The 12,869-nt window shown below is 53.5% G+C and overlaps 7 protein-coding genes across 7 annotated transcripts; 4 read left to right on the forward strand and 3 right to left on the reverse strand.

Annotated features, from left to right (window-relative positions):
- Nucleotides 1-2: 2 nt before the first annotated feature.
- On the forward strand, nucleotides 3-2,306 carry COCCADRAFT_89699 (uncharacterized protein; the record flags this gene model as incomplete). Its single annotated transcript, XM_007711681.1, has 4 exons — nucleotides 3-62; nucleotides 139-834; nucleotides 881-1,021; nucleotides 1,071-2,306. The coding sequence occupies 4 exons, from the start codon at nucleotides 3-5 to the stop codon at nucleotides 2,304-2,306; spliced, it is 2,133 nt and encodes a 710-aa protein (XP_007709871.1).
- A 683-nt stretch (nucleotides 2,307-2,989) lies between these two features.
- COCCADRAFT_2993 (uncharacterized protein) lies at nucleotides 2,990-3,792 on the forward strand (the record flags this gene model as incomplete). The annotated part of the gene is made up of 2 exons (XM_007711626.1): nucleotides 2,990-3,130; nucleotides 3,259-3,792. 2 exons carry the CDS (start codon nucleotides 2,990-2,992, stop codon nucleotides 3,790-3,792), a joined length of 675 nt encoding a protein of 224 aa, XP_007709816.1.
- A 451-nt stretch (nucleotides 3,793-4,243) lies between these two features.
- COCCADRAFT_68563 (uncharacterized protein) lies at nucleotides 4,244-5,880 on the reverse strand (the record flags this gene model as incomplete). The annotated part of the gene is made up of 2 exons (XM_007711682.2): nucleotides 4,244-5,000; nucleotides 5,078-5,880. Coding segments are annotated over 2 exons (1,560 nt in total), but the record flags the coding sequence as incomplete, so codon positions are not given.
- A 612-nt stretch (nucleotides 5,881-6,492) lies between these two features.
- COCCADRAFT_89771 (uncharacterized protein) lies at nucleotides 6,493-8,168 on the forward strand (the record flags this gene model as incomplete). The annotated part of the gene is made up of 5 exons (XM_007711683.1): nucleotides 6,493-6,516; nucleotides 6,576-6,684; nucleotides 6,741-6,858; nucleotides 6,911-7,763; nucleotides 7,812-8,168. 5 exons carry the CDS (start codon nucleotides 6,493-6,495, stop codon nucleotides 8,166-8,168), a joined length of 1,461 nt encoding a protein of 486 aa, XP_007709873.1.
- Nucleotides 8,169-8,182: 14 nt separating this feature from the next.
- On the reverse strand, nucleotides 8,183-8,506 carry COCCADRAFT_89647 (uncharacterized protein; the record flags this gene model as incomplete). The annotated part of the gene is made up of 1 exon (XM_007711684.1): nucleotides 8,183-8,506. A coding segment is annotated over one exon (324 nt), but the record flags the coding sequence as incomplete, so codon positions are not given.
- Nucleotides 8,507-8,706: 200 nt separating this feature from the next.
- COCCADRAFT_2996 (uncharacterized protein) lies at nucleotides 8,707-10,482 on the forward strand (the record flags this gene model as incomplete). Its single annotated transcript, XM_007711627.1, has 4 exons — nucleotides 8,707-9,041; nucleotides 9,106-9,449; nucleotides 9,505-9,743; nucleotides 9,811-10,482. 4 exons carry the CDS (start codon nucleotides 8,707-8,709, stop codon nucleotides 10,480-10,482), a joined length of 1,590 nt encoding a protein of 529 aa, XP_007709817.1.
- An 85-nt stretch (nucleotides 10,483-10,567) lies between these two features.
- Nucleotides 10,568-11,828, reverse strand: COCCADRAFT_34699 (uncharacterized protein; the record flags this gene model as incomplete). Its single annotated transcript, XM_007711652.1, has 3 exons — nucleotides 10,568-11,029; nucleotides 11,215-11,525; nucleotides 11,765-11,828. 3 exons carry the CDS (start codon nucleotides 11,826-11,828, stop codon nucleotides 10,568-10,570), a joined length of 837 nt encoding a protein of 278 aa, XP_007709842.1.
- Nucleotides 11,829-12,869: the final 1,041 nt, after the last annotated feature.

Below are 12,869 nucleotides of genomic sequence, written 5' to 3' on the forward strand. Positions count from 1 at the left end.
CAATGTCCTATCGCGGAAGGCCCAGCAAGGGTTGCGAGGCTTGTCGAGCCCGTAAGGTCAAGGTGAGCACACCGTTCCATTGCCCTCTCTCCCGTGGCCACATTGCACCCCCCAACCGCCAGGCTAATTCCACCGTAGTGCGACGAGGCTAGGCCGGCTTGCAGTCGATGCACAAAGGCGAGCCACGAGTGCAAGTATCGCGACCAAGCCGATATCCTCTTTCGGAACCAGACTGCTTCGGCAGCACAGCGAGCCGAGGAATCATGGCGGAAGAGATCAAAGTCCCACCAACGTCCAACCACGGCAGAAACAAACACGACTGCCTATGTCAAGACGCCTCCAAGCGATGCATCTACTCCGCCCACGCTCGACGACACACGCTCCTCGAGTGGGAGTGTGCACTCGCCCAGCGGGTCCACTGATGACGCTACCCAGGATGCATCCAACATTTCACTGGCTACCATTGACCTAAGCAAAATGACCATTACGCCGGCACCCAATCCGGACTTCCGCCGCAAAGCATTTGAGCGATTCGTCTATGACTTTGTACTGCCCGACTCCCCCACCATGCCAAAGGACGAGCCGTCAGACGCCTTGTGGACTTTTATTCCCGTGCTGTACCAGGGTGCCTCGGAGGACTCGTTGATAGCTACTACTGTTGATGCTGTTGCATATGTCAACTATGCAAACAGATACAAGGATGCCCATGCCGCTGCATTAGGCGAGGAGTGCGTTGCTAAAGCCATTCCCATGCTAACAAAGGTGATTGCGGACAAGAAGCGATCGGCTACCAATGAGGCCTTGTGCTCAGTTTATCTTATGGGGGTTTATGAGGTATGCAAGGACCGAGTTTTGGTTAGCACAGTCCTAACCTTGTCAGAACCTCACCAATGTGCAGCGAAAAGGCACGTTTATTGCCCATAATCATGGTGCTACTGCGTTGCTCCAGCTACGAACTGTCGAGCAGTACTACAGTGACCCGATTTCAGCCAGATTGTATGAAGTAGCCTATGCACAAATGGTAATACCAATGTATATTTTCCCTGTGCGTTGCTGACGTTGTCAAATAGTTACTCGGCAACCTACAGTCAGCAAAGCGCCCGCCCATCCCCAAAAAAGACGTAATCAAGGTGGAGGGGTACCTTCCTAGTCTTTACAGCAATTCTCACGTGTTTGTCATCCGTCTAATATGGAGAGAAGCCATGTTGCATGCAAAGTGGCATGAGATTAAGCAAAGCGCGAACCCGCCCACTAGTCGCTTAGCTATGCTAGAGATTTTCCAGACCGCTATCGAACTAGATAGCGCGTTTCAAGCCTGGGAATCGCCCCTCACGCCGGCCTGGGATTACCACATGGCACCAAATACACCAGAGGCTCGGACAGCTTATGATGAAAAATGGCGGAATCTCTTCCTAGCGAGTCGAGGTGCGCCGCCAGAGATTCATGCATACCAAAGCCTGAAGAGGTGCTGGATCTGGGGCTTTTTCAGAACCACTCGCATATTCCTCCTCCGTGACCTTCTTGAAATACTTAATTGGTTGTTGCGATTCCCAGAGCCGGCCCTGCCTTATCCTCCTATGGCCGAGGGCGGTTCTACAACCACTAATGGGCAGTCTGTTTCTGTTTCACTCAGCACCAAGAGTCTGCGTATGCAACAATCGATCACTACTACCCACTTGGTTGAGGTCATTGACAAGAATTGCTCAGCACTATTTGGTAGCTTTACAGTCCCGATACACCTCAAATCATATAATGATGTTGTTGGGATGAGAGGTTATGTTTGTTTGTGGCCGCTGGGTATCATGGACGCTGCTCTGAGCTCGGGCCTGGTTCCTGATGTTAACGGGCCAGGAAGCGGACAACCGTCGCCAGCAACCCACTTTCCGACGTTCCAGACATCGCCAAACAGCGATTCTTTCCAGTCGAACCCGGGCACGGAATTTAAAAATGCCTATGCATTGGCACCACAATTCTCGGAGCTCGCCACCATAGTGCCGAAACTGGAAGCATCAAGTGCAAGCAACAGTCCAGTGAACAGCACACCAGTATACGACCACATGGCGAAGAAGAACCACATTTTCGACTCCAACCCGGCACACCCGTATGACAGTCCAGTGCATCTTCCGGTAGACTTTGACATACCTGAACCAAAGAAGATGGACGTTGCTTCAAGACGTGAGTGGGTCAACCGCCTCTTATACTATCTAGGGACGGAGCTGGGACTCAAGAAGGCGCTATATGTGCCGCTTACTGAGGGGTACTTGCCGGTCGTGAAGCCTGCTGTTGATCATATTCTGGGTCGGTGATGGTGGTTGGGTTAGAGAGTGGTGGCACGGAGGATGTTTTGTTGTGTACAGCGCATGAAGATACGGAGCATGAAGTAACAAGGCATCCCGCAGGCGTTTGGTTGTTTTTTTTGTGTGTGCGAGGGCGGTTCTCCCTCGCGTTGTTTATCAAGCAACATATCCGTGTCTTGCTTTTCTTGTTGGGTGTATATGATGGAGAGGAGGGAAGAGGATGTGCTGGTTGTATATAAGCAAGGTTGGAAGTTGATGGTGGTAAGGTAATGGGGAGTAAAGAAAGGAGGGGTGATATATGTATGGAAACATGAGGGACAGGAAGTAGATTTAGTAACACGCTTTCTGGATAGTTATGATTAGGTATTGAATGGAATCTAGTACATTGATCACATCTCATTGCTCAAGCGACGGAGATAGGCCCCGCGCTAGTGCAACCTCCGACCCCACAGTTGAGGCTTACATAACGCACTCGTGTATCTGAACCTCTGACCCAACATTTGCCCCGTCCGCAGCCGCGATCCGACAAGCCGCATTGTTTGTTTCAGTCTGAGAGGTAATCGGACATTTCGACGCATTGAAATTTTCGAAGAGGCTAAAACCCGACAACATCGGTTGCAGACGAAAAGAGCTAGGAAAGAAACGGGATTCAAACGAAGCCAAAAAAGAAAGAGAAAGGAAAGACAGAAACAATGGACATTCGCGTGCTCCGCCCAGAAGATATTCCACACGTGCAACTGGCCAATATTACGAATTTGCCGGAAAACTACTTTTGCAAGTACTACCTGTACCATGCATTGAGCTGGCCGCAACTCAGCTACGTAGCCGTAGATGTAAGTTGCAGCACGTGACAAAAATATCCCCCTCAAACCAAACCAAACCAAACCAAACCAAACCAAACAAACTCGAACAGAAGTCAATTCATTCCTCAAAATGTATGCTCAATTCTGACAAAAAAAAGGTCTCGCGCCCCCCCAAAACCCCCTACGACCCCCCCAAAATCGTCGGCTACGTGCTTGCAAAAATGGAAGAAGAACCCACTGACGGCGTGCAACACGGCCACATCACCTCGCTCTCTGTCATGCGCACACACCGCCGCCTGGGGCTTGCCGAGAAACTAATGCGCCAATCCCAACGCGCTATGGCCGAGACCTTTAACGCACACTACGTCTCCCTGCACGTCCGCGTCTCCAACACCGCAGCCCTGCACTTGTACCGCGAGACGCTGGGCTTCAAGGTGGATAAGGTCGAGGCCAAGTACTATGCGGATGGCGAGGATGCGTATAGTATGCGGATTGAGCTTGCGGATGTTAAGAGGGCGGTTAAAGAGGAGGAGGAGAGTGTTTGGGGGAGTGAGGGTGTGGATGAGGGCGAGGCTGTTGGGAGTGAGGGGCGCGACGAGGTTAAGATGGTGAAGATGGGGAGGGGGAGGGGGGTTGTGGATTTGGTGGAGAAGAATGAGGCTGCTACTACTACTACTACTGCTACTGCGTAGTGTGGGGTGGGAATTGGGGGGGGGATAACAGGACTCATGGAAAAACGTTTGGTTTAAGAAACGAAACAAAGTCAATTGTAGCGTGGACGGAAGCGAAGTTTATGTGGATTTTTTAAGACATTGGAATTGGTATGACAACAAACAAGTCTTGATACCGAGCATAGATCTATGTATATCGTATCTTTCTTTTCCCCCCTTCCCCTTTCCATATTTCTATGTCAAATGCCCACCAACATAAGATCGAATGAAGAAATATTACAACAAAATCATCTTACAACAGATAGAAAGAATAGAAAAGAAAAGAAGAAAAGCCAGTTGTAGATTTACAACCAAAAAAAACCGGCGGTGGATATCAAAAAAACAAATCCTGAATCGTTAATTTCCCATGAAAACCTTATAATCCCTTTCCCAAGTCATCATGATAGGAATTGTTTACCTTTCCCTTGTGTTTTTACATCAAGCCACCCAGGACAACTTTGCCCACGCCGCCAACTTCGCTCTTAACGCCAGCACGACAGCTATCTTCAAACTCTCTTACAACACCGGCGAGAATAATCTTACGGACTCGTGCGTCGGCCTTGTTGAACAAGTCGCCGACAATACTGGGGACGCCTCCACCGGCCATGGCGACGCTCTCGGGGGTACTCAGCATGGACAGGATGCGTGTGTAGCAATCGATGAGGACGTCGCAGAGTGTGGCGAATGTGCTGAAAAAGTCTGGGTCAAAGGGTAGCGACGGGGTCTGCAGGTGCGTATACGACTCGTTTGGCAGGAGCAAGTCATCAGTCGGTGGCGAGTCGATGCCCATGCCCTCTATGCCGTTGAAGCTATTGCTCGGGGTGAGGATAGGAAAGTCACCGGTTGCGCTGCTACTACGACGACCTTTACTGCCCATGCCCATGGTCATGCCCATGTTTGCGCGCTTGAACATTTGCGGGAGGCGAGCACGGCTCAGGGTTGAAGGAGTCGAGCCATCGGCAGGGTGCATGGACTGGTACTGCTCAAACTCAATGAGCAAGGCATTGAGGGCCTTGAGGTAGTCGGCGGGCGAGTTTGCGTTGAGGTCGAGGATGGTGGGGAGGGAGAAGCCGAGGAGGAGGTAGTGGGTAGCGCGGCGGGCTTGGTTGCGCGAGGTAAAGGAGGGGAGGCGGGTGAGGTCGGATTTGGAGAAGAGGAGCGTGTTGAACCAGTATATTCTGCCTTCGTGACTGCAGCAGGGGGTTGTTAGCTTTTGGAAGGGCAGGTGGGACAGGGGGCAATGGAGGAGAGGAAGAGAGAGCCATACGCCTTGCGGAGGTAGTCGAGCGTGGAGATGCGCTTCGAGGCGAGCTCTTGGATATGCTGGAAGACAAGGTTTGGGTTTGAGCCATTGGGGACGGGGATGGGGGCGGCAGGGGCGAGGGTGCGGTTGGACTGCTGGTTTGCGTGCAGAATGTCTTTTTGGGTGGGCGGGTGACGCAGGGGCATAGGCACGGCCATGGCGAAAGGGTTCTTTGACTTGTCGACGGCGCTCGAGGGGCTCTGGGGGGCGTCGTGGGCCTTTTGCTTGGAGGAGCGAGTAAAGGTGGAGACGGAGAGGGTCGGGCGCTGGGGGTGGGTTGGCTGGGGCGCGGGGGCCTTTTCAGCTTCGGCGAGGGCCAGCGTGGCCGAGGGCGTCCTCGTGTGCGACGAGGACGACGTCTTGCGGGTGCTGGACGAGTTTGTGGTGCGTAGTGAGGCCGAGCGCGAGGTGCGCAGCTGGGAGCCGAGATCCGTGACGGATGAAGCGATGCTGTGCCTGCTTACGTGGCGGCGGCGCTGGGGGGTCGTGGGCTGCTGGTGCTTGGTGGGGTCGTCTGCAGAATCGTGGGGAGGGGGCGTGTTTAATCTATTAGGAACGGCAGCACCGGGAGCAGCAGCATCAGCAGAGTTGGTGATGGGCGGCGCGGGCTGGACATGGAGCTGGGGCGGCGCCGTGTCTGCGGGGGCAGCATGGGAGTGGGAGAGGGACGAGGCGGCGCCGTGTCTGGAGGCGGTGCGATGCCTGCCGCCGAAGAAGGAGGGCCGGCGGGAGAAGATGCCGTGCTGGTGTTGCTGTGTCTGCTGGTGGAGGGGAAGATGTTGGTGGTGGTGGTCGGCCATGGTGAGCTGGAGGCATCCAGCCAGCCAGCAAGGGTGGGGGCTACCGAGCGATCAGGGGCGCGGTTTCACCCTTGGGCCCTGCCTGAACATGCGCCCACGGCCTGGCTGACGGGCTATAGTTTTTTCGATAGTCGATTGGCGATGTGTATGTCTAGATGTATGTATCGCGACAGCGACAGCGACTCCAACAACAACAAGCCGACACCAGGACGCGACAGACTCGGCGGACCGGGGCGCCACGAGCTTTAAACACGAAGCGCGTTCCACGAGCACCATGCGCTGCTGCGACAATGCCAAAATTCAGGCCGTGTTTCGGTTCGCGGTGCCAGCTGATGGACTGCGCGCCTATCATCCATCCCATCCATCCCCCAGCTTGACCAACGCAGGAACAGCCAGGCCGCAGTAGGCCCACTACCCCTGCCACTCCACCACCACCACTCCCCCTCTCCGCCATACAACCCACCCCCCAAGCCAGCAGCCGCCCGCACTGCCTGTCCTCTCTCTAACATCTAATATCCTTCCCTGCGCCCCCCTCCATTCCGCAACCGCTGCCTCTGCACCCCCCGCCCGCCGCCCACCATGCAGCGCAGACACAGCGCCCGAGTATGTACTTAGCACGCCCTCGCCCACACGCCCCAAGCCCGCCTGCTAACGCTCCGCAGGGAGAATGGATCCCCACCGAGGGCCAATGGCCCGTCGATCCCCAGCAGGACATGCCCGTCTCTGACGACCGTATCTGGGTCGACGGCTGCTTCGACTTTGCCCACCACGGTACGCCGCCCACTGCCTCTCTGCACCACCTTCACCACGCTCACTCTCCCCTCTAGGTCATGCCGGCGCAATGCTGCAGGCCCGCCAGCTGGGCACCGAGCTCTACGTCGGCGTCCACTCGGACGAAGCCATCCTCGAGAACAAGGGCCCGACCGTAATGCGCCTCGACGAGCGGTAGGCCTCCTCGCTGCACCCCTAAATGCCTTGCGCCGGCTGACTGCCATAGTGTCACCGCCGTCGAGGCCTGTCGATGGGCAACCAAGGCCGTCCCACGAGCCCCCTACGTTACCTCGCTGCCCTGGATCACCCACTACGGTTGCCAGTATGTTGTCCACGGCGACGACATCACCTCGGACAGCGATGGCCGCGACTGCTACCGCTATGTCAAGCAGGCCGGCCGCTTCAAGGTCGTCAAGCGCACCCCGGGCATCTCGACAACCGACCTCGTCGGTCGTATGCTGCTGTGCACCCGCTCCCACTTTATCCCTTCTCTCGACAAGCGCTTGACCGGTGAAGAGGGCCCTGGCGACGAGGCAGAGCGCACAAAGGCTGGCCAGGAAATGCTGCAGCGCATCAAGGACTATGCGACTGACGCCTCGGGCCGTGCCCCTGGCTGCGATGTCTGGTACTGGCATGCTTCTCGACCAGTCAAGCTACGGAGAACCACAACCAGCGCCGTTACCAGCCCTACCCGCCCCGATCACCCCCGCCAGGAATCCACGGTCTCGCAAGTAGGCCCCGTCAGGGAGGAAAAGGGCAAGTTCAACCAGCTCGTTCAGGGCAAGGGGCTTAAGGAGGGCCAGTCTGTCGTCTATGTCGATGGCGGCTGGGATCTGTTCTCCTCTGGCCATATTGAATTCTTGCGCTCCGTCACACAATGCGAAGAAGACCGCGCGAGGGAAAACGGATGGTACACGGAAGAAGCCAAGCAGGAGCGCATACAAAAAACCGGCGAAGACTATGGCCCGGTTTTCTTGATCGCCGGTATCCACGACGACGAGGTCATCAACCACTGGAAAGGCATCAATTACCCGATCATGAACATTTTTGAACGTGGTCTATGCGTTTTGCAATGCAAGGTACGCCCCGCTTGGGTGATTTTTGTAATTACATACTAACTTGTTCAGTACGTCCACGCTACCATTTTCGGCGCTCCTTTCTCCCTTAGCAAGGCCTTCCTCCACGCCCTCCCCTATTCATCTCCCCTGACCATCTACCATGGCAAGACTACCTTTATGCCACTCCAGTTCGACCCCTACGCTGTGCCCAAGACGATGAACATTTACCGCGAGATTGGCGACCATGGCTTCCAAAACGTCAATGCCGCCGAGATTGTCGCCAGGATCATGAAGGGCAGGGCTCTGTACGAAGAGAGACAGCGCAAAAAGGGCGAAAAGGGCATCACCGAGGATGCAGAAAAGCTTCGACAGGAGATGGAGCGCGAGCAGAGGAGGAGGGAGGTTGAGGGCCAGTTTGGCCTATGATATGGTGGTCGGCCCTACTTGGTCGCGGCGCTGCACGAGTGTGGGTAGTGCGTTGGGCTTCTTTGGCTTGGCCTTGAACCAGACCCGGCGTTTTTCCCTTGATCGTCAACAGACGCCAAGTCTAGACTGAGCCTCGAATTGATCCTTGCCGCGAGGAACATCCTCGGTTTTCCTCCACGATGAGATCCAACGATGAGATCCAGATCGCCCGCATCAACCTTGATTAGACCCTCTCGCTTGTATTTCAAAAGCAACACTAGGGTCTTGGTGACATCACCACCATGGCCATCATGGTCAGCCGCTGACGGCGCCTCTTCAGGCACACAAATGTTACACCGCGTCGGGCATTACCGGTATAGGGCAAGGTGCCATGTGATTGATTGCCCCAACACTCCACATTACCCTTTTTCCCACCCCACCAGTCTCCGCACTGGGGGGCCTTTCTTACGGTGGATAAACAATCAAATAGCGAATTTCTCAAGATCCCTTCATTCTCAGCCACCAGCTTTGCACATTGTGAAATGCAACGTTTCTTGTCATGACTATCGTAACCCCCGTTGCTGCATTCCTCCTCATAGCCGTCAGCTTGTTGTATGCTGGGATCAGGTTCTGGCAAAACAGACATGCTCTGCCTCTGCCCCCAGGGCCCAAAGGAATCCCTATACTGGGAAACGTCAACGACATGCCCAAGCCAGGCATGCTCGAGTGCCACCACTGGTTGCAGCACAAGGAGTTATACGGTCCCATTTCCTCGGTGACAGCCATGGGTCAGACCATTGTTATCATTAACGACCCTACCATTGCTCTCGACCTCTTACGCGACCGGTCTGCAATCTACTCATCACGCCCCAGTCTCGTCTTTGCCGGTGACATGTAAGTTTCTATGTTTGTTCTGGACAAGGGAAGCCGATATTGACCATGAGCTTGTTGCTTATAGGGTGGGTTGGCGCCATGCAACTGTCATGATACCCTACAACGATGTGTGGAAGATACACCGGAAGAACATCACAAAGATTACGAGTACAAGTACATCGCTTTCCGTCTTTGACCGCGTCCAGGAGGCCGAAGCCGCGCGGTTTCTGGTCAATATGTTGGAATCACCAGATCGACTGTTTGAGCATGTCCGCAAGGAAGCTGGGAGTGTGATTTTGAAAATTACATATGGATACAACATTGTCTCACATGGAAAGGATCCACTGGTTGATGTGGCGGAAAAGACTATGGAGCAGTTTGCAGAAGCTACTGTTCCTGGGCGGTGGGCTGTTGACATTTTTCCATTCAGTTCGTTGTGTCCTTCCCTCAGAGACTATCGAGAAGTACTTTCTAACCTCGTTAGTGAAATACATACCCGACTGGATGCCCGGTGCAGGCTTCAAGCGCACAGCAAAGGAAATGGCGAAACAGCTCGATCAATGCACAACTCGGCCATACGAATTCGTCAAGCAGCAAATGCAAGAAAAGAGACACACACCTTCCTTCCTCTCCCAAAGCATAGAAAGCGCAGACAGCACTCCAGAAATGGAATTCTACCACAAATGGGCAGCACTCGCCCTCTACCTCGGTGGCGCAGACACCGTGAGTCCCCCTATCCACACACCCATAACCGCATTTCCAAACCACAAACTGACTTCAATCCTACCAGACTGTCTCAGCAATCTCAACCTTCTTCCTTGCAATCCACCTCTTCCCCACAGTCCAGTCAAAAGCCCAACAAGAAATTGACTCCCTCACCCACGGCCTCCGTCTCCCCACCCTAGCCGACCTCCCCAACCTCCCCTACATCTCCGCTATAGTCCAAGAAACACACCGCTGGCACCTTGTCGCCCCCATGGGGATCCCACATACGAGCACGAAAGAAGATGTGTATATGGGTTACCGCATACCCAAAGGCTCAATATTGCTAGCGAACAACTGGGGCTTCATGCATGATCCTGCCGTATACCGCGATCCCATGGCATTTCGGCCTGAGCGATTTATAGCGTCGGAGGGGAGGGAAGCGGAACCAGACCCGCGGACGCACGTGTTTGGGTACGGCAGGAGGATTTGTCCGGGGAGACAAGTAGCAGATCATGCGCTGTTCGTCACGATTGCACAGACACTTGCTGTCTTCAACGTTTCCCCTAGTATAGATGCAGAGGGAAGGGTGAAGCGGAGCGAAGTCAAGTTCGAGCCCGGCACAATAAGTCGCCCCGTACCGTTCTCATGCCGCATCACGCCTCGATCCAACGCGCACATCACGTTAATCCAAGAAGCAGGCCAGAGATTCGCCTACGAAGAAAGCGATGCTGCGAAACTTGAAAACATTACATGGTAGTCATTCATACATACATATTTTTTTTTAAAAAAAACATCTATCATACCCGCAACCCTACAGGTACAATCCATGCCTCCACCCTCTACTACACACCCCCCCTCTCCCTCCTCAACCACCCCACCCCAACATACACCGCACTCGCCACCGCACTCCCCAACAACGGCCCAACCCAATAAATCCAATGATACCCCGTAAACCCACCCACAACCGCCGGTCCAAAACTCCGTGCTGGGTTTAAACTCGCGCCCGTATAATACACACTACACACATGCGCCACAAACAGCGACGCACCAATGTACATTGGTTTCGCCCACCCTCCTTCTAACATGAGGATGGTGAGGATGAGTTGGGAGGTAACCAATGCTTCGAGGAAGAGGCCGCGGGTTAGCGAGATGGAGGGAGAGAGCGTGGTGGCGATTGTGAGGGGGCCTGGGAGAAGGGCGGAGGTGAAGGCGGAGGCGGCGATGGAGGCGAGGAGTTGGGAGAGGATTGTTTGGGTTGCGCGGTGCCAGTGGATTTTGCGGGTGAGGTAGAGGGGTATTGTTACCTTTTTTGTTTGTTTGTTTGTTTGTTTAGTACACTTGATATGTTTTGTTTTTGTTGGAAGGGGGGGAAGGGGGGGGGCTGCTTACGGCTGGGTTCTAACATTTGTTAGTTTCATATCTTCTGAGATAATCAGATTGATAGAATGGGGGAGGGAATGGAAGTAAAAAAGGGGGATGGATAACGTACGAATTTCCCACCGCTGATATCAGCGAAGATTGCTACGTTAATCGCGAGTGAGGCGCCAAAGGCAAAGGCTATGTAGAGAAGTTTTGCTACGTCGGGTAAGGGATCGCCGCTACCGGATAGCTCTTTGCTGCCCGCTGCGTTCAAGGCGATTTGCGTGCCGGTGAAGGCGAGGGAGAGGAACATGAAGGTGCCGATGAACTCACCGATGAAGGCGGCGGCTTCGGTGCGGAGGGTGTGGTGGCTGCGGGGGGTTTGGGAGGGGGTTGTTGTGTTGGTGGAGGGTTCGTGGAGGGGGAGGCTGGGGGGTTGGTCTTTGGAGGTTACGGACGTTTTTGATGAGTAACTTCAGAGGAGCAGGAGAAGATTGGGGTTTTCTTTTTAGGTTGGGAAAATGGGCAGGCTTTTGGAAGTGGAGAGGAAGAGGGTGATGGGGAATTTGTAGTCTAATATTTGTGTCCGATATCATGCCACAGTGAGGTTGTGTGAGTGTGACTGAGCTGTGGTTCCCCCACTTTGAGCCTTAAACGGTAGATTGCCTGTTTGAACGAACCTATTGTTGTAGGGAAAATAGATACACAAAGTTGGATACTATGTCTTGGATATGCTAGTGCCATGGCGTGGAGACGGGTGAGTTGTGATTGTAGGATCCGGTGCCCCAAGTCCCATTTGGCGATGCAACACAGACTTGGTCGCCTGACTTCAGGACTGCTGTAGACTCTTAGCTACAGAAAAACATTCTCTTGACATCGATCTGCTCTCTATGTCCGATAACGGGTTTGTTTAGTGTAGCACAGATTTGGGTAAGATGTGCTCCGGCGTGGATGTATGTATCTTGTGTAAGTGATGGCATCAAAACATACCAATGACCTTACTGTCGGTTATATATGTCTGTATATCTGCGATAAGAATATGGAGTGTTGTTGTGAAGTGGTGTAATCTTGGAAGAAGCAGTCAGTGGCTGCCGTCGTTTTGATAGGCCGGTAAGATTGATCACTTCAGGCGCCTTGTGTGCCTATACCTCGACTAGACTAGCTTTATAGGGTGCCACGATTAAAGCGTCAGTAATGGAATGATGTATGTAAACATATCGCTTTTAGTTGTGGATATAAAGCATGGATAAATACTGAGAAAACATATCCTCTGAACTAGAGGAGCAATCCCAAGCTTTGTCTTAAAGTCTATCCTCTCGTTCTCTCAGCATATATTGCGGGTTAGTCTCATCAAAAACAATGATTGTGACTAGAGAAACTTTCCTTGCGCGCACAAGTACGTGGGACAACGCATGTGAATGGTCGTTTAAATAACGGGCGTACAACACATCCTGCCAGCCCTACCTCGAATCACGTCTAGTACCGAGCACATGGGACACCTGTTGCACACTCTAACTGACAATCCGCTTTCAGCTGATTTGCTTTTGTGTAGCTTTTGTAAGCAATCATCTTGAACGCAAGCTTTCACAGCTTCTGCTGCAAAGACGGTCATATCAACTGCGCAACCAGGAGAGATTATTCTCCATGTTACACCAGACTATTTAGCGCTTCTGGCGCGTCGTGCTTGCTGCAGTCAAAATCACTACGTCGGGACTTCCCGTCGCACAGGCCTTATCCGCTTCGCGCCAATGCGCTTTGTCAGTGCATTGTGCACCAATGTAGATG

Source organism: Bipolaris zeicola, assembly GCF_000523435.1.
Source record: "Bipolaris zeicola 26-R-13 unplaced genomic scaffold scaffold_32, whole genome shotgun sequence".
Taxonomy (NCBI): domain Eukaryota; kingdom Fungi; phylum Ascomycota; class Dothideomycetes; order Pleosporales; family Pleosporaceae; genus Bipolaris; species Bipolaris zeicola.